Source organism: Lolium perenne, chromosome 4, assembly GCF_019359855.2.
Source record: "Lolium perenne isolate Kyuss_39 chromosome 4, Kyuss_2.0, whole genome shotgun sequence".
Classification (NCBI taxonomy): Eukaryota; Viridiplantae; Streptophyta; class Magnoliopsida; order Poales; family Poaceae; genus Lolium; species Lolium perenne.
This window is the reverse complement of record NC_067247.2, coordinates 154,925,508-154,942,194: the sequence shown is the minus strand read 5'-3', so window position 1 is coordinate 154,942,194 and position 16,687 is coordinate 154,925,508. Positions and strand designations below refer to the sequence as shown.

Here is a 16,687-nt window from a genome sequence, read left to right as displayed (position 1 = left end):
ATTCGATGGAATAGCAAGAAAATCGAGAGAAAACAGAGAAATTGGAGCGAGATCTAACCTTATCCCCCTCTCTATATGGCAAGCTCTCGCATGCAAGGAACTCACGTCCACGGTTGCCGTTCTCGTCCGTATTACAGATCGACCGCTTCAAAGGCTCCTGGCGTGGGCAGTCAGGGCATCTTGTCAAAGGCACGGGTCCATACTGCGGCCATGAAGAACGGGAGGTCGAAGAGAAACTAGACATCACCCGCCTGCCGGAGAAGGGCTGCCGCTGGCGGAGAAGAAGAACAATGGGGCGCGGGGAAAGAAAGGGGAAGCAATGGCACGGGCACGGGCGCAGGGCTGGCTCGGGCTCCCATTTTGCAACGGTCACCTGGGTAAGCTGTGGGTCCGGCGCACTTAACGTGGACAAGTTGTGGGTCCCACGATGATCTGGATAAGTGAAGACGTGTCCACTGCGGGGCACCAACAGCGGCCCCACTTGCCAGCACCAACCAACGTCAACTAACGGGATTCCTTCCGTCCGAGCTCCTTCTGCGGGTTTCAGACAAGGTTTTGGGGAAAACTGAGGAAAAACTAAGGGGCTGGGGAAAACTGAGCACAACTAAGGAGCCAGGGGCACGAAAATAGAAATCCCTTAAAAGAAAGGAAGGTTTGTCTCCTAATGAGCCTCCGAGGTATAAGGCAAGGTTAGTAGCAAAAGGTATTAGCCAAATTCCAGGTATTGATTATAATGATGTATTCTCTCCGGTTGTGAAGCATAGTTCCATTCGTGCATTCTTTGGTATTGTGGCTATACGTGATCTTGAGCTTGAGCAGCTAGATGTAAAGACTGCTTTTCTGCATGGTGAGCTTGAGGAGGAGATATACATGGACCAGCCTGAAGATTTTGTTGTGCCTGGTAAGGAGGATCTTGTTTGCAAGTTGAAGAGGTCCCTTTATGGTTTGAAACAGTCTCCAAGACAGTGGTATAAAAGGTTTGATTCGTTTATGCTTGCACATGAGTTTAAGAGATCTAAGTATGATAGTTGTGTTTATATCAAGTTTGTTAATGGATCACCAATATACTTGCTGTTATATGTTGATGATATGTTGATTGCTGCCAAGAGCAAGAAAGAGATCACTACTTTAAAGTCACAGTTAAGTAGTGAGTTTGAGATGAATGATCTTGGTGCTGCTAAGAAAATACTAGGTATGGAAATTACAAGAGACATAAAATCTAGTGTGTTATTTCTTAGTCAGCAAAATTACATTCAGAAAGTTCTTCATCGTTTTAATATGCATGATGCAAAGCCTGTTAGTACACCAATTGCTTCTCACTTCAAATTGTCAGCATTGCAATGTCCTAGTACTGATGAAGATATTGAGTACATGTCTCGAGTTCCATATTCTAGTGCTGTTGGTTCTTTGATGTATGCCATGGTTTGTTCTCGTCCTGATTTATCATATGATATGAGTTTGGTTAGTCGATACCTAGCTGATCCTGGTAAAGAACATTGGAGAGCTGTTCAGTGGATTTTCAGGTACCTTCGTGGCACATCTAAAGCTTGCTTGAAGTTTGGCAAGACCGGTGAGGGACTCGTAGGCTATGTGGATTCAGATTTTGCTGCCGATTTGGATAAGAGAAGATCCCTCACAGGTTATGTGTTCACTGTTGGTGGATGTGCTGTGAGTTGGAAGGCAACGTTACAATCTGTTGTTGCCCAATCTACGACCGAAGCAGAATATATAGCAATTAATGAAGTTGGTAAAGAGTCTGTTTGGTTGAAAGGTTTGTATGCTGAGCTTTGTGGAGATGATTCTTGCATTAACTTATTTTCTGATAGTCAAAGTGCAATATACCTTACTAAAGATCAAATGTTCCATGAGAGGACAAAGCACATTGATATCAAGTACCATTATATTCGCGACATTGTTGCTCAAGGTAAACTGAAGGTATGCAAGATAAGTACTCATGATAATCCTGCTGATATGATGACAAAGCCAGTTCCTGTTTCCAAGTTTGAGCTTTGCTCAAACTTGGTTGGTATAACTGTTTAGCCCAAGTGGCTGTTGGCGCCAGCAAGTGTTTTTCCTTTGTTGTTCAGGAGATTGTTGAAGTTCATGCTACAAGATGGAATTTGTCTCAAGGTGGAGTTTGTTGTATTGTGATCCAAATTCATATACTAAAGGGAGGCTAACTTCTGACTACGCTACGCTTCGGCCCGTACGGATCGTTGGCACCGCCTATATATACATCTTGTAAGCCGCCGGCTAGGGTTTATCAGATTATAAGATAACCCACGGCGTTTGTAAACACTTCCCGATATAGTGAAGTTTTGCTGGCTGGCGCCCGTGGTTTTTTCCCCATCTGTGTTGGAAGGGGTTTTCCACGTTAAATCTTGTGTCCCCTGCGTGTGTTCTTGTTTCGTTCTTCGTTATTTGCTTGTCGTTTTTATAATAATGGACGTACGGACACACATCTTATATCATAGCATCTCTTTTTTGTTGGGCACGTCACGTATCAATGAAATGATATCGTCAGTTAAATCCTAGAATAAATCCATATATACGAGTATCAATGCCAATTCTGCAACTTAATAGTGGATGAGTTGGTTCCACCATAAGAAACCTACCAAACTCGGTTAACCTACCAATCGTGGATGAGTATACAGTAGTGTATTTTCATAGCCAGGTTGGGTTGTAGTGTCATATTGTGGCTATCATGTTCTTGAAGGCCCTTGAACTCGTAAAAGAAGTAGCAAAACGCTCAGTGCTTCTTCCAGTATAAATTTTATTTTTTTCCTAACATAAGTCAGGATGAAGTCAAACAGTGGAGTGTATTTTTCCCTTTCAGCTTTGCCAATAGTCAGCATCACTGTCGGTAAATGGAAATGCTGGTGATCCCGGTCCGAAAAGAAGACCCGTATAATCCGGTCTTTCAGCTTTGTTGGATGCTGGCTTCATTGTAACAACCACGTACTAGTATATCTCTTGTTGTTAGTATGATCTAACAAGGTAGTAGTACATCCATTATTGGTCAATCAAGCCATCAATGGTACTAGATCAGAGTAATAATGAACGACAACAAACTCCATCTTCCTGCTGTAGTATGGTGTACTTGGTACCATTGTTTTGTAACTGCTAACTCTATGAGGAAATGATGAAAATGTAGCAGCAATCAATTGCACAATGCCTTTTCTAAAACAGCAATGAAATAGAGTAGCAACTCCATGTGAGGATCTCGGGAAATTTTCCTGATTCATCAGTGATTTTTATGAAAGTTTGGGAGTTTAGGGTTTATTTGAAAGTTTTGTGTCTCATGATTGACCAGCTGGAGTGTCAAGTACTACAATGTTTTGCTGGAAGTGTCAGATACGAACTTACATCCTAGAAATAGCGACTCGAAGCTCATGACGGCATCAACCATGCAAATCCAACTGCTGTTGTTTTTCGTTGCTGAGAAAATCCCAAATTATTTTTAGAGAATTAGGACACCCAACTGTTTTTCTTTTGGGTAGAAAATCCAAAAATAATTTGAGGGAAGGTAGTTGTATTTATACGAAGGAAAAAAATGCATTGCCTCCGGAGGCTCATTCGCGTCGCGGCCTCCAAGGCGCGCGGGTGACACGCGTCCATCAGCATGGATGAAAAAGGAACGAGCGTACAGTTTCATGGGATCCACCACTACCTTAACCCGTCGGCCCATGCCCACATAATCTTCCTCCACACAATCGTTCCTTGTTTCTTCTCTTTCCCGTATCTCACATCCGAAGCAATCGCCGCCGCCACTGCCTTCCCAACAGCTCGCTGCCGCCAGCATCAGTGCTCCACACACACCGCACCTCCTACCGCCCCTCCCCTGCCCACCTGACCTCGGTCAGCTTTGTAGTCGGTCGATGTGGCCAAGGCACCGTGGGAGGCGGCGCCACGGTGGTGCTACAAGGCTAGGCCACCGATGTTGCTACAGTCGGCCGATGCTGCTTCGAACGGCAGTCGTAGATGTTGCAAGGGAAGGCGGCACTGCTGCAAACCACGAGCTCGGGCGGTGGCGGCGGAGCTACATATGATGTGTGGGGGTGATGCGAACGGTTGTTGGTGGAGCTGCATATTCTATGGGGTGAAGCTGCAATGCCTCGTCACTGGAGCTGCAAAGGCCGGGAGCTGGAGCTGCAAAGGTCGGGAGCTGGAGCTGCAAAGTCCCGCCGCCTGAGGTGCAAAGGCTGGTAGCGGCTGCTGCAAGCAAGCGCCGCCGATTTTGCTGGTGGGGGCGACGATGCTGCCGACATGGTGGTGATGCGGCTGCCCGAGGCGACAGTGCTGCCATATGCGGAGGATGGCGCTTCCATCGGTAGGAGGCGGTGCTGCAAGGAGGACACGCAAATGTTGCAACGAGATTCAATGGTTCTTCCATTCAGAGTTGACGCGTTGCCAGTGTGGTTCGCATGGTCCGGACATTTTTTGCGTGTGTCAGGGAGGATGGTGCGGTTAGGCGCTATCTCTGCATGGTGTTTTTGTTTTTGTTTTCACTTTTTTTTCTATGTGGGGAAGAGACCAATTGGACATTGATAGCGGCCGGGGGATACGTGTCACTTGGAGGACTCCGAGGTTCGAAAGAAATTATCTTAAGAAGGATCCTCAGTACTATCCACAATTGAACTGAAAAATATCATGCCTAAGCCCAGGCCTAGTAAAAGCTACCATTTGGGCTTATCTTACTGATATACCTGGGCATGGACAGCCTGGCCCGGACTGCCTGATCTGACCGACCCAAAAATCTCGGGCCAGGCCAAGATTGCATGTCGGGCTAGGCTTGGGTCAAGATTTTGAGCCCGGTAGTCGGGCCGGGCTTCGGGCCAAAGTAAAGCGTGGTTTAAGCAATAGTCTGGCCAGGCAACTTGGGCCAGGCCGGGCTCAGGCCCAATTTTTAGGCCCTGCGGTCGGGCCGGGCCAGCTCAGGCCTATCCTGCCTCGGGCTTTTTTGGGCCTGGCCCGGCCCAACTTTTGCCCAGGTAAACCCACTTCCCAGGAACGAGCAAAGATCCCAAGAACCCTAGACCCCAAATCTCACTGATCTCACTTCACTTCTACTCCTAGTTCCCATTCGTCGTCAGTCATCGCCAGCATCGAAAGTGTGAAGCCGATGTGAATCGCACCCCGATCCCCCCATGGATCTCAGCGCCCAGCGACTGAAGCATTCCGGCGCCGACGGCGACGGCGGCGGCGAGGACCGCCTGAGTGATCTACCAGACGACGTGCTCATAGACATCCTTGTCCTGGTCGACGACGCCGCCGAGGCCGCCCGGACCAGCGTCCTTGCCCGCCGCTGGCGCCGCCTCTAGGCCCTCCTCCCGGAGCTCAGCTTCAACTTCATCGGGCACCACCGCATAGACGCCGCGCTCGCAGCCCATCAAGTGCCGGATCTGAGCCTCCTCTTCGTGCTAACCGAGGATCCGTATCCTGAATTCGTGTCGGAGTGGCTTCCCGCCGCCGCGCGCGCTCTCTCTGGCCACATAGACCTCGAGGTTTTTCGGCCGGATACCGAGCCCGTGGCCGAGGAAAGAGGCGACATTGATCTGCCTTGCTTCGAGAAGGCTACCTCCATCACGCTCAAGCTTGGGTTCCTTGGCCTCGCCCTGCCTTCATCCGGAGTGTTCGCCCGGCTCCGTGGTCTACAGCTGGTTGACGTCCGGCTACATGGTCAGTCCGGGCTCGGCGAACTTCTCTCCTCCCAGCGGTGCCCATCCTTGAAGTCCGTCATTGTCTGCCAAGCCCGGGGCCTCGACAGCTTCAACATTCACTCGGAATCTCTTCTAAACATAGAGCTGTCGAATCTGCATTGCTTGCAGCAGCTCACTGTCATTGCGCCGGTACTCGAGATCTTAAGAGTGAAAAACTGCTTTACCAATCCGCTGGATCCAGATCTATCAGTTGCCAACATCTCAGCCCCTCAGCTGAAGTTGCTCGAGTGGATGAATGCTTATGATCCAAGTTCTATCCAGCTTGACAACATGATGCATCTCGAAAATCTGGGCATCAAAATTTTTATTCTAGAGGGAGAGGAGGAGGCTGTTGAACGCAATCTCTATTGCATGACGCTTTTGTGGCGCTTTGACCACATTCGCGCTCTTGATCTCCTGATTTCCTATCCTCCGGTTAGTCCTTTCTTATGCCGCCATTATAATATGTCAATACTCAATAGATAATGAGGAAAACATAGGGTTTCAACTTAAGGAATATGCATGTTTTTTCAAAGAAGTACTTAAGGAGTATGCAATGTAAATTCAGATAGCTCTCACTTGTTTTGGTTTGCTCATGCCACCTGCAACATGGCTTAGTGCACTCAATCCCACTCTCTCCAGTAATTAACATTGAACTCACATAGTAGCATAATATACTACTCCCTCTGTCACCTAATATAACATCTTATATTATGGGATTGAGGGAGTATTAGTTATTCAGGGTGACTTGAGCTCTTCGGAGTGGGGAAATTTGATCATTAGTACTCCCTGAACACCCACAACCCAAAAACCCCGCCACATACAGGAATGTATACTGTTACCTGTTTGCTAGTCACTGCAGAAAATGAGCTATTTTGTATTTCTTCCTACTGTTATATACTCCGTATAATTCATTTTTCTGTAACTTCCTACAAATCCACAGGACATATGTACCGGGCCATACTTGATGGAACACATGCCAAAGCTTCATATTACAATCTTGGCGCTGGGTATAATGGCATATGGACATTGCTTTGGAGCAAGCGTATTTGATGTTCTAATGAGGTGTCGTGGTCTAAAAAGGCTGGACCTTGATTTTCTGCCAAGAAGTCAACTCGGGGTAATACTATTGTTAATTTGATTATCTAATGCTTGAGTTGTCAGAGAAGTCATATGAGAATACGCATTTCTAGAGATTTGAAAGAGAAGAATATGCATTTTTAGGAACACATTGGTTTGAACTGCTTTATTGGTCTGCTATTAACCTTTTGCTCTGTGATCATGCCTGTATTAAATATATGGCTTATGTATATCCAAATGAGAACACTTGGATCTTCATATTGACAAAAGCAGCATACAGGAGTACATGAGAAGGGTTGCTGACTTGGTAATAGGTTTTATTTCAAAAAAATCGTCAATCTGATGGAAATGGCAAACTAGCGAATGGGTTCCTGTTTCCTGCAAAGAAATGGGAGATCTCTGTTGTCTTATCCACGGAGATCTGCTTGACTATGGGTTATACATAATTCAATAGCTGAGGATTTATGTGCATGTTATAGACTTTAGTAGTGATGTCCATTGTACTTGTATGATCATCATAATCCCTTCAAAGTTCAAATTAATTTCCAGGTGTTATTCTTTTGTGAATTTTGTTGATGGTATATCTCAAAGTATTCATCAAGTTAAATAATTTTCAGTTAAATCTCTCTCTTAATTTATGCCATAAAACCATACAGGTTAATCTTATATGTGATATAACCCTTGTTTCAGGAACAAACTCTCTGCCCATCAGGTTGCATATGTGATCAGCAACCAAAATGGAAAACTGAAGAGCTTGCGCTGAATTGCCTTGAGGAAATAGAAATCCATGACATGAGGGGAACTGAACATGAAGTTGCTCTTGTGCAACGGTTGTTCCATTGGGCAATAGTACTCAAAAGGCTGAAAATAGTTTTCCATGAATTAATCACTGAAAGCAAGGCCAAAGAGCTCCGCCAGTTATTACTAAGCTTCTCTAGGATAGACATATGTATCGATATTAGCACGTTTGTTCCATAATACGTGGGCACCACTTTTTTGCTTAGCAACTTTACTTTTGCGAGGATGAACACTTTTTACTTGTTTCCCGCATATGATACGAGGCACTGAACTCTAGTTCCAGCAACTTTACTTCTGTGAGAATGAACTGTAGTTATTACATATATATGAGAGAGTGCTGTGAAATTGGTGACAAGTGCCCTGGAATATATTGTTAATGATGTCGTAGAAATGAAGGGTTAGTTGCTGACTCGCCGTCCAGCAGATCTGTCGAAGATGAATAGGAAGCTGCCAAGCTGCTTATCATTTTGGTTTCGTCACAGTAGTTGATGGCAAGTGCATAGCACATGCAAGTCAGGTTTCATTTAACGCAGATTGTAAGCATTGTTCCTGGGATGTATGGACTGTCAGGGCTGATGACGCGATGCAAACCTGTAGTATTCAAAATGATACGACACTTTAATCATATGTTTTTCCTCTGCTAGTGTTTTAAACATGTCAATCGAAGAGACATCAGTTCCTCAGCCATTATCCCTACTATGCGGTTTGTTTGGTTAGTAGGATTGGAAACCATATGGATTTTCCCTGTGACTTAATTTGCATGCAATTTCAAAGGTTGATTTCCATTGCATCCAACTTCACAAAAGTTTTCCTTTGTTTCACTGACAACTACGGCTTCATCCTTCGGAACAATCTGCCTTTTTCTTGTGGCGTAACTAAACAAATATTTTTATGTGTTTGGAAAATCTTATGAGCCAAAGAGGCCCTAAATTTTGTTTCCATAGACGGTTTTCCTTGTCTCTCCCTGGAGTAAAATATGCACACAAAAAGCGGAGAGATAGAAATTGATATGCTATATAGCTTCCATCTCGTTATAGATGATACTTTAGTCAGCTCGGGTAGTTGTACACCTATGACAGATCAAGTTAGCTGCGTCGTCATTAGAAAATATTAAAAAATATGAGCTGAGGCATTACATGCAAAAGGAATTTGTATGAAGTGGCTCCTGATTTTATTATACAGAAAAGACAGCAAAATATACTATTGCGATGAAATGAAGGGATTTATAAGAGGGAGGCAAAAGACAAATGGAAAACTCTTACTTTTAATCCTATATAAATTAGAGTCAGAAAAACAGTTATGCGTGTCTTTCGCATCTTATGTAGATCATCACCGGCCGGTATGGTCATGCGTGCCTTCTTTTGGTACATGTGTAAGTTGTGTCATGCTCCTCTTGTCATGTTGCCCATTTAACGAAGAAGCCTCTCCATGTTTGTGTATTTTTGGTTCTCGAGGAAAGAGGAGATAAAATAGTAGCTTCTCCCTGCTAGTTTTTCTCGTGAACAGAGAGAGCTTGAAGAACACTCCCTAGTCCAGCACTGGATGCTCCTAGAAGGCTGGGTATCACAAGTTATTAGAGGATATCTTTCAACCGGAAGTTAATTTTGTAGCTTGAGCATTCCCTCAAAAAAAAAAAAAGTAAAGCCTTTGTATCTTTCTCCCCTTCCATCTTTGCTGTCAGTGAAGGGAAATGGCGGTGATCCACAATCTGTATAACTCATCTTTCTACCGTATAGCTAACTCGAGGATGAAATGATCAAAGCTTGATACAAGCTCACAGCCACCACACTGTCAGTGTTCATAAGCGTCGCTATAGTTTTAATCCTTGAAAGAAGATATTTTATATATGGTGATATATCTTTCCACGGGAAAAGGAATGATGATATCAGTACACTAAAATAAAGCTGGTTTCAGACTATAAACGATATTTTGGAAATAATCATCATGCTATTATGTCAAAAAGAAAAGACATGCTGGCGTTGGCACATTACTTTCAGAACAGATGTAAGAGGCACATGCACTAATCTGACAACTCACCAACCACATGGGAGAGAAAATATATCCACCCCATTTGACAGATCAGTGATTATTTGGAAATTATCCCACAAGTAACCCCTTGGCACCAGATTTGTGGTCAAAATATAGTTTTGAGGTTTCTTCCCTGTATATAACTGAACTCAGTTGATCAAAACTTTGAGATGGTGCCAGCTGATTAGTTTCTGGATATCACTGCATCTGGTGTATACGATGATTTCCAGTTCTCATTCTTAGCCAGCTGAAGCGCCAATGCGCCGAGTCTTCTGAGAGACATTAGTCATATAGCTAAGGACTGGAATAATGTGTTCCTATCTGAATTCATCCTCTTGAGCGCTTCAAGTAAACCAGCACCACGACGCCTGTCAAGGCAATAGCTCCAGCCATCAACCCGTAATGAACAGGCGTCAACTGACTTGTGTGGGAAGACACCAGCTCCGGCTCCGGAAATTGCTTTGTAGCTTCAGAATTGGAATCCGACTCATCAACGTGTAACCTCAGGACCTGTAATTCCAAGTTCAGCACCAGTGACACAAAGGTGACAAGCAAATGACCAGCACATCTTGCAGTGATATAAGTTTTTAAAAAATCTATGAAGTGGACAACAGTATCCGAGTCAGAGAAAAAAATACCTTCAATCCAGATGATTTAGCATGCGTCACAGCACCGGCAAGATCAGAATCTGTAGTGAGCAGCACCCTATCACCTTCATCATCGTCGTACTGCGTAGAACAACAGAGTCATTATCTCATTGCTATTGCAGCTTGGGTGTAGCAAGGGTTGCAAGTGGCATCCCGCATAAGCCCGCGAAAGCATTATCTAGTTCAAACTAGACTAATTTGCTTAAAAAAAACAGTTACAACTAAGTTAACCGATTTTAACTACGAAGCGGGGCAGATCGGGTGCCGCTTTGCAACCCTAGGTATAGCACAATTCAGGGTAGCCTAGCTGAGACAGTCAGTACTCTACAGTTACGGATATATTAATTCATGGGACTAGGTAGCTAGCAGTAGCACTCAAGATAACTGGTGTTTTTAAACACAGGTTCTTGGTTTTGGTCCACTAGTTACATGTATCATCTTTTTATACTAGATAGGCTCTCATGTCTTTTGGGAAGGAGAGTGGACAGGATAGAACAGAAGGAAATGGTTTTCTGGGCAGGAAAACGAAGGATAGCAGGAGTCAGCAAGTCAGGCTCGTCCTAATGAACTTATCTCTTGCACTAGACTTTGCCCAACTGGCTACCTTATGGCACAAGGTTGTTGCCTGACCTGCCTTATTCACTGCCTCTACTGCCAACGCATGCACTTGGCAAAGCACGACACTGCTATGTGTGAATCCATAAACATGGTAAAGATATAAAATGAAGCAACATGGGATAAAAATGGATGCTAACTAGGTACTTGCTTCTACACGGAATTATAGCTGCCATTGGGGAGGGTACCGGTTAACCAAATCCACACCCAAAATTACCCATTACCCATTTATTTTAAGATTATCCATACCCAAAAAAATTGGGTATTGCCCAGTGGATATGGGCATACCCAGCTCTTCCCCGTTCACCCAGCACACTGCTCCTGCTTGCTGGTCGGCCAGGGGAGGTAGAGGTGGGAGGTCACCGATGGCTCGGCGAACAAGGAGGTCACCGTCAGCGCTGCAAACCGGTCACCGGTGGCGCAGTGAACAGCGAGGTCGTCGGCGGTGCGGCGAACTAGGAGATCGCCGGCGGTGCGATGAACTGGAGGTACATGTGGGAGGTCGACGGCAGAGCAGATTGTCGAGCGCTGGCAGCCAGGCCGCGGTTGTGCTCCAACCCTCCTTTCCCACTGCCCCCAACCTCCGTTCCCCACCGGCGACAGCCACGACACCACATCTCCCCTCACCAGACTACCAGCCCCCTCCGTGTAGGTCAATGCCACCCCGCCTCAGCTGCGCGTGCGCCTCCTCACCCGGAGCTCCACCGTCCTTCTGCTAAGCCTTGGCCGGAGCGGGCGCTTTTGCCGTCGTCTTCCCGGCGGGAACTGCGTCGAGGCCCCAAGACTGGAGATGTTGTTTGCTGGGTATGGATAATCAGTGGATAACACCGTATTTACCCTCTCCATGCCCAAAGTGAAATGGGTAATTTATATTCTATCCGTACCCTCCCCAAAAAAGTGGGTATGGATTTGGGTGTGGGTAATGGGTATAAAACGGCAGCTATACACGGAATTATATCACAAAATTCTTCATAGTTCATCAAAGCAATATATATAACTAGAAATGCTAGAATTTGAGGATAAGGCACTTGCCAGTTAGCCACCTAGTTCCTCCGTTCAATATGCCAGTGAGAAGTTTAGAAACACATAAATATCAAATAATGCTTACCAAAAGCTGAATTGGGTCCTTCTCACCGCGAGTGCCTAACCTTTGTGTTACAGAAGATATAAGCTCGTCTAAACTCTCTGAACCTGCAGAGGTGTAACACAAAATGTTGTTAGTTGGTACACTGCAACCATGGTTAGCTATCATCCAACTATGAATAGAGTACCCACCACATGTAAATCTATGCATACGTCTCTTCTGGTCCTCGAGCTTGAAGGCAAAAGAATTGCCAGTAACAGCAGGATAAATGCTACTCCTGCCATCTCCAGCCTCTGAAGGCGGCACTAAAGATATTTCGCTGAGCAATGAAAACATAGAGGTAAGCATTACAATTGATGCAAACAACAAAATCACAAGAAAGCATCAACTAACCTGTGGCTATCAAATTCCTCGTCTGGAGGCTCCAAAGCAAGAGCAGAGTCCCAGAACCTCTGCATTATTGTGTTTGCCACATCATTTGCAGCTCCAGGACCACCTTCGACCTTCACACAGAACACGTTAGATTGACCAAGATTACCGTGAGATTCTCAGACAAGTGTACCCCAGTACATTTGCAAGAGAGAGAGAGAGAGAGAGAGAGAGAGAGAGAGAGAGAGAGAGAGAGACCAGCGAAATGGCTGCATGGGTAAGCTGCAGAACATCCAAGCAAGCAACAACTTTCCCATCTGTTCAAAGAGAATTAAATTATGTTAGATAATAGATACACAATATAAAAGTACCAAACAAATAAGCCTTAGGCTGAGAAGAACAAAGTTTTACCTCCATCAATAACAGGAATATGCAAGAATTTGCCATCATGCATAATGTGTAGTGCGTCAAGAATTGTCGTATCCAATGTAGCACTGTCCGGGTGTGGAGTCATTACCTTAAGCAAAATGGTAAATAGCACTGTGAGTCTAGAGTATTTTGCAATAACCTTAGCCATCTTTTAAAATAAGAGATTGATCTGGAGAAGAAACCTTTTCTACTAGAGTTAATTCAGGAGAAAGGTTTTGTGCCACAACACGCATAAGAATATCCTTTGAGCTGAATTTCACAGTAACATATATACATTAATAGCTCATAACAAAGATAATAAGAATAGACCAAACACAAGTTCCATGAAACATATGTGGGAATGCGTACGTAAAGATTCCTTGCAGCGAATTTCCGGTAGTTATAATCACCGAATTGACGCGTAGCTCACGCATTTTTTGGGCTGCTACATAAACAGGATCTGAAGGTGAAACAATTGCTACCCTGCAAGTTAAACAAGAGACAGCTCCCATCATCCAAATAACCTTTTGTTAAAAAATGAACCAAGAAAAAGGAATGGGAGAAAACATATCATACTTTGTGCTTTCTGTGATAATGGTTGACAAAGAAGGTTTAAACATCCGTTCTCTCAGAGTTTCTATTAAAGTGTGAGGAGCTGTATGCACAAATAGTTGAAGCATTAGTTTGGGTCAGCTAACATGAGTACAACAAAATTGCAACTCAAGTACAACCTATTTAGAAAAGAACACATATTTATACTTTAGAATTCCAAATTGCTACAATGTAAACAATATCATTTAATTTTTCTTTAGAATGAACTGGATCTTATTAACTATTCACAACTATAAGTCACATGGCTACAACACACATGTTCCATTACTTCTCAGTTTTTACTTGGGTATCAAAACAAGAACAAATGAATATAGTTAGCTGGCACAATCTACAACACAAGACCTGAGAAGTTGCCTCCTAATTGGCGCTCAACCCCTTCTACAGCAGCTGCAAGTGCACTTCCTTGTTCTGCTGCCTTGTCCAGTCTTGATATTGCATCATAGAGGCATTTTGCAATGTCTAGCATGGCAATAACCTCACCATCTTCAACCACTGGGAGGTGTCTAAATTTTCCTGAAACAAGAAAGTACAATATTAACTTTACAAGGACACGACATATCTGGAAGTAAGCTTTATGTGAAGAACATGAATACAATCAGCATCAACATACATCACATCTCTAAGGTAACTCTAAGTCGCTACAACAAAAACACACCAAATAATTCCCCTACAACCATGCATATGAGACTTTCTAGTGCTTCTGTTACTTCATAGCATGTCAGTTTGTATTATCAGTATATACAAACCAATAGGATTTTTTAGAACTAACACTTAGTTGGTTATATATCATTCAAGATATGTGGTTTGAATACCAATCCATCTTCTTAGAAGTTTCCTCTATTAAATGTCAATGCATCAGGGGTTTAAGTTATGAAGCATCAAACCCTAGAAAGCATGTCCTACATAAAATCTTGACCAAGCAGTGAAAAACTCAGTATACACAAAATAGCCTCAGAAGTATTAAGAAAACATGAGAGGACTAAAACATGAATATTTGATAAACATGAAGTGCTAAAACTTAATCAACTGTAAGAAAAGAGAAATATGAAGTCCTCATGGCTTAAACAAGTTAAAAGAGGGAATGCATTGTTTTGCTGAAAGATCATGTCAGTAATTGAACATTTTCAGGCTATAAATCATGCAAATGGAAAGGAGAAATGCATTTTAACTGATACTCATAGTGATTAAAATACAATTAGCTTCACCAAAGACAACACATATTACAACTTTGAGGATGTGAGTCCAACTGACTCAACCAGAAATACATTGACCACACAGGTACAGTACTGGGAGCCATTCTAGTAACTTAAAAAGATAGCTCACCTTGGACCATTTTCTGCAACGCCTCGATAGCAAGTGTGTCAGCCGTGACGTACAGAGGGCTTCGGGTCATGATCTTGGAGATGATTGTTTGCTTAACGCGCAGCCCCTCGGCAATAACCCTTGTGGCTATGTCCTACATCATAAATTAGAAAATGAGTAAGAAAAGGCAGAATATTATGCATCGCGGAAATACTAAAGTAACCATAAGCCACTTCACATGTAGCAGTCACAGAGACTGCTAATCAGTCCAGGAATATAGTTGAACGCATTCATGCAACAGTATTCATAGCATAACATGAGCGTACAAAACTTCACCCAGATATACACTAACGCCAGCTTACCTAAACATCAACAGTGAAGACAAGCATACTGGCCTCAAGTCCAAATTTGAAGCATCATCAATTAAACAAGAAAAAGGGGACAAACGGAGTGTGCAGTCATAAACTAATCTGTCTTAACTAACAAAAAAAATCCAACCTAAACATGCGCTACTTTAGTCTCTACTGTTGAATGGCCAAATAGGGATTGAAACAGAGTAAATAACTGGAGTATCCCCTCGTAGTGGTAGCTGCATTTACGCAAGCGGGTCCAAGCCACGGGACAAGACCAAATTGGATTACAGACACAAGCAATCTTTATGGGGCCTTGCAGAATGTAGAGTATAGTTCAAAACAGCCAATGTACACCGTAACCTAGAAACATGTGTCATCCGAGTTTTGATTTCCAAACAATAACCGGCACAAGTATCAGTAAATATTTCAAGAGAGAAATGTACCTTGTCGGTGACAATGCCTGAGAGGAGGCCGTTGACGTCGGTGAGCAGCACGGCGTCGACCCGCCTCGCCGCCATACGCCGGCACGCCTCCGACACCGTCGTACCCTCCGGGATCGTCAGCGCCTTCGAAAGCCGCAGGTTCTTGACCGTCCTCTCCCCCCTGACAAAATCCACGCCCGAAGGGAATTCAACATTTTGGTCAGAACCGAGGTGAGAAAGCAGCAGAAAAAAGGAGGAAACTTTGGGGCGCTTACGCGACGTGATTGGGAGAGGCGGGCTTGGAGGGGGCCTTCACGTTGCCGTTTCCATTTCCGTTAGAGGCAGCGGCGGAGGGATCCTCGGACTTGCGGGAGGAGGCCGCCGACGGCGGCCGGCTGCGCGTGCGGCGGTTCTGCGCCATAGCGGCGGCGCCGCCGGGGTTCATGGTTTCGGCGGCCTAGATGAGGATGAAAGGTCTAACAAGATTATCGTATGGGGATTGCGGAGGGAGGCCGGCGGGGAGGAGGGTGGCGGCGGCGGCGAATATTTGGGGGAGGGGAGTGGTCGCTGCTTCTGTTGGGCTTCTTCCTCGCTTGTTGGGGACCTTTTCATATTTCGGTCCTTTAAATGCTGCATTATTGCGTTAAGTTGCATTATTATGTCATCATCATTGATATTTTAATACTTCCTTAGATCTATAAAAATCAGCAAATTCACACTAAAACATTTGTAGATACATATATTTTTGAATAAATATTTTAGATCAGAGGGAATAGTTCATACACCAATACTTGTCACCTTTTACACAAGGCCAAGAGCCACTCCATGGTCAACCAACAATGTTGTGCTTAACTTATTGTATAAAATCCATGGTCAACGAACAAGAAATAGGGATCGATAAATAAAGAGACAACCGAAAAAATACATTAAGTTACTTAGTTGAATAGATAGAGCTACCATAACCCGTGTAAAATGCAGCCTAACTCCATTTATGTTTGTACATGCTGTAACACGTGTATTTTTTTCCAAAACATCGTAAATTCGGAAAACTTGTGTTGATAAGAAACCACAGCATGACACTGAGAACTGAAATTTGATAATGCAGTTTGGTAATCAACGCCTACGTCTGCGGGACATGATTTAAGGATGTTTCTTTCTAGGTACTATCATGGTATCGTCAATGACAAGTCCGTTGAGGTGTAAAGACACATCAGATCAACACTGCCACGCCGGTCCATCGCATTTGCCATGGGCGCCGCACCGTCCCGAA

At 44.2% G+C, this 16,687-nt stretch overlaps 2 protein-coding genes across 2 annotated transcripts; one reads left to right on the top strand and one right to left on the bottom strand.

Annotated features, from left to right (window-relative positions):
- The first annotated feature begins 5,147 nt into the window (after window positions 1-5,147).
- LOC127347308 (uncharacterized) lies at window positions 5,148-7,771 on the top strand. Its single transcript, XM_051373511.2, has 4 exons — window positions 5,148-5,276; window positions 5,322-6,134; window positions 6,643-6,819; window positions 7,470-7,771. The coding sequence occupies exons 1-4, from the start codon at window positions 5,148-5,150 to the stop codon at window positions 7,755-7,757; spliced, it is 1,407 nt and encodes a 468-aa protein (XP_051229471.1). The 3' UTR covers window positions 7,758-7,771.
- Window positions 7,772-9,504: 1,733 nt separating this feature from the next.
- LOC127294219 (CBS domain-containing protein CBSCBSPB3) lies at window positions 9,505-16,009 on the bottom strand. The gene is made up of 14 exons (XM_051323978.2): window positions 15,693-16,009; window positions 15,439-15,598; window positions 14,664-14,796; window positions 13,683-13,853; window positions 13,305-13,383; window positions 13,098-13,211; window positions 12,932-12,998; window positions 12,732-12,837; window positions 12,579-12,637; window positions 12,345-12,454; window positions 12,143-12,270; window positions 11,976-12,058; window positions 10,244-10,333; window positions 9,505-10,115 (listed from the first exon to the last, which is right to left on the bottom strand). Exons 1-14 carry the CDS (start codon window positions 15,860-15,862, stop codon window positions 9,933-9,935), a joined length of 1,653 nt encoding a protein of 550 aa, XP_051179938.1. The 5' UTR covers window positions 15,863-16,009; the 3' UTR covers window positions 9,505-9,932.
- Between the last annotated feature and the right edge of the window lie 678 nt (window positions 16,010-16,687).

Bases quoted from the DNA above. Each gene is read 5' to 3' on its own strand.
- LOC127294219 (XM_051323978.2), bottom strand. From the start codon at position 15,862: ATGAACCCCGGCGGCGCCGCCGCTATGGCGCAGAACCGCCGCACGCGC. The intron at 12,271-12,344 runs GTTAGTTGATGC...TTCATTGCTCAG, and splicing joins GAGGAATTTGATAGCCACAG to CGAAATATCTTTAGTGCCGC. The intron at 10,334-11,975 runs GTAAGCATTATT...TGTTCTACGCAG, and splicing joins AGGACCCAATTCAGCTTTTG to TACGACGATGATGAAGGTGA.
- LOC127347308 (XM_051373511.2), top strand. From the start codon at position 5,148: ATGGATCTCAGCGCCCAGCGACTGAAGCATTCCGGCGCCGACGGCGAC. The intron at 5,277-5,321 runs GCCGCCCGGACC...CGCCGCCTCTAG, and splicing joins TGGTCGACGACGCCGCCGAG to GCCCTCCTCCCGGAGCTCAG. The intron at 6,135-6,642 runs GTTAGTCCTTTC...ACAAATCCACAG, and splicing joins TCCTGATTTCCTATCCTCCG to GACATATGTACCGGGCCATA.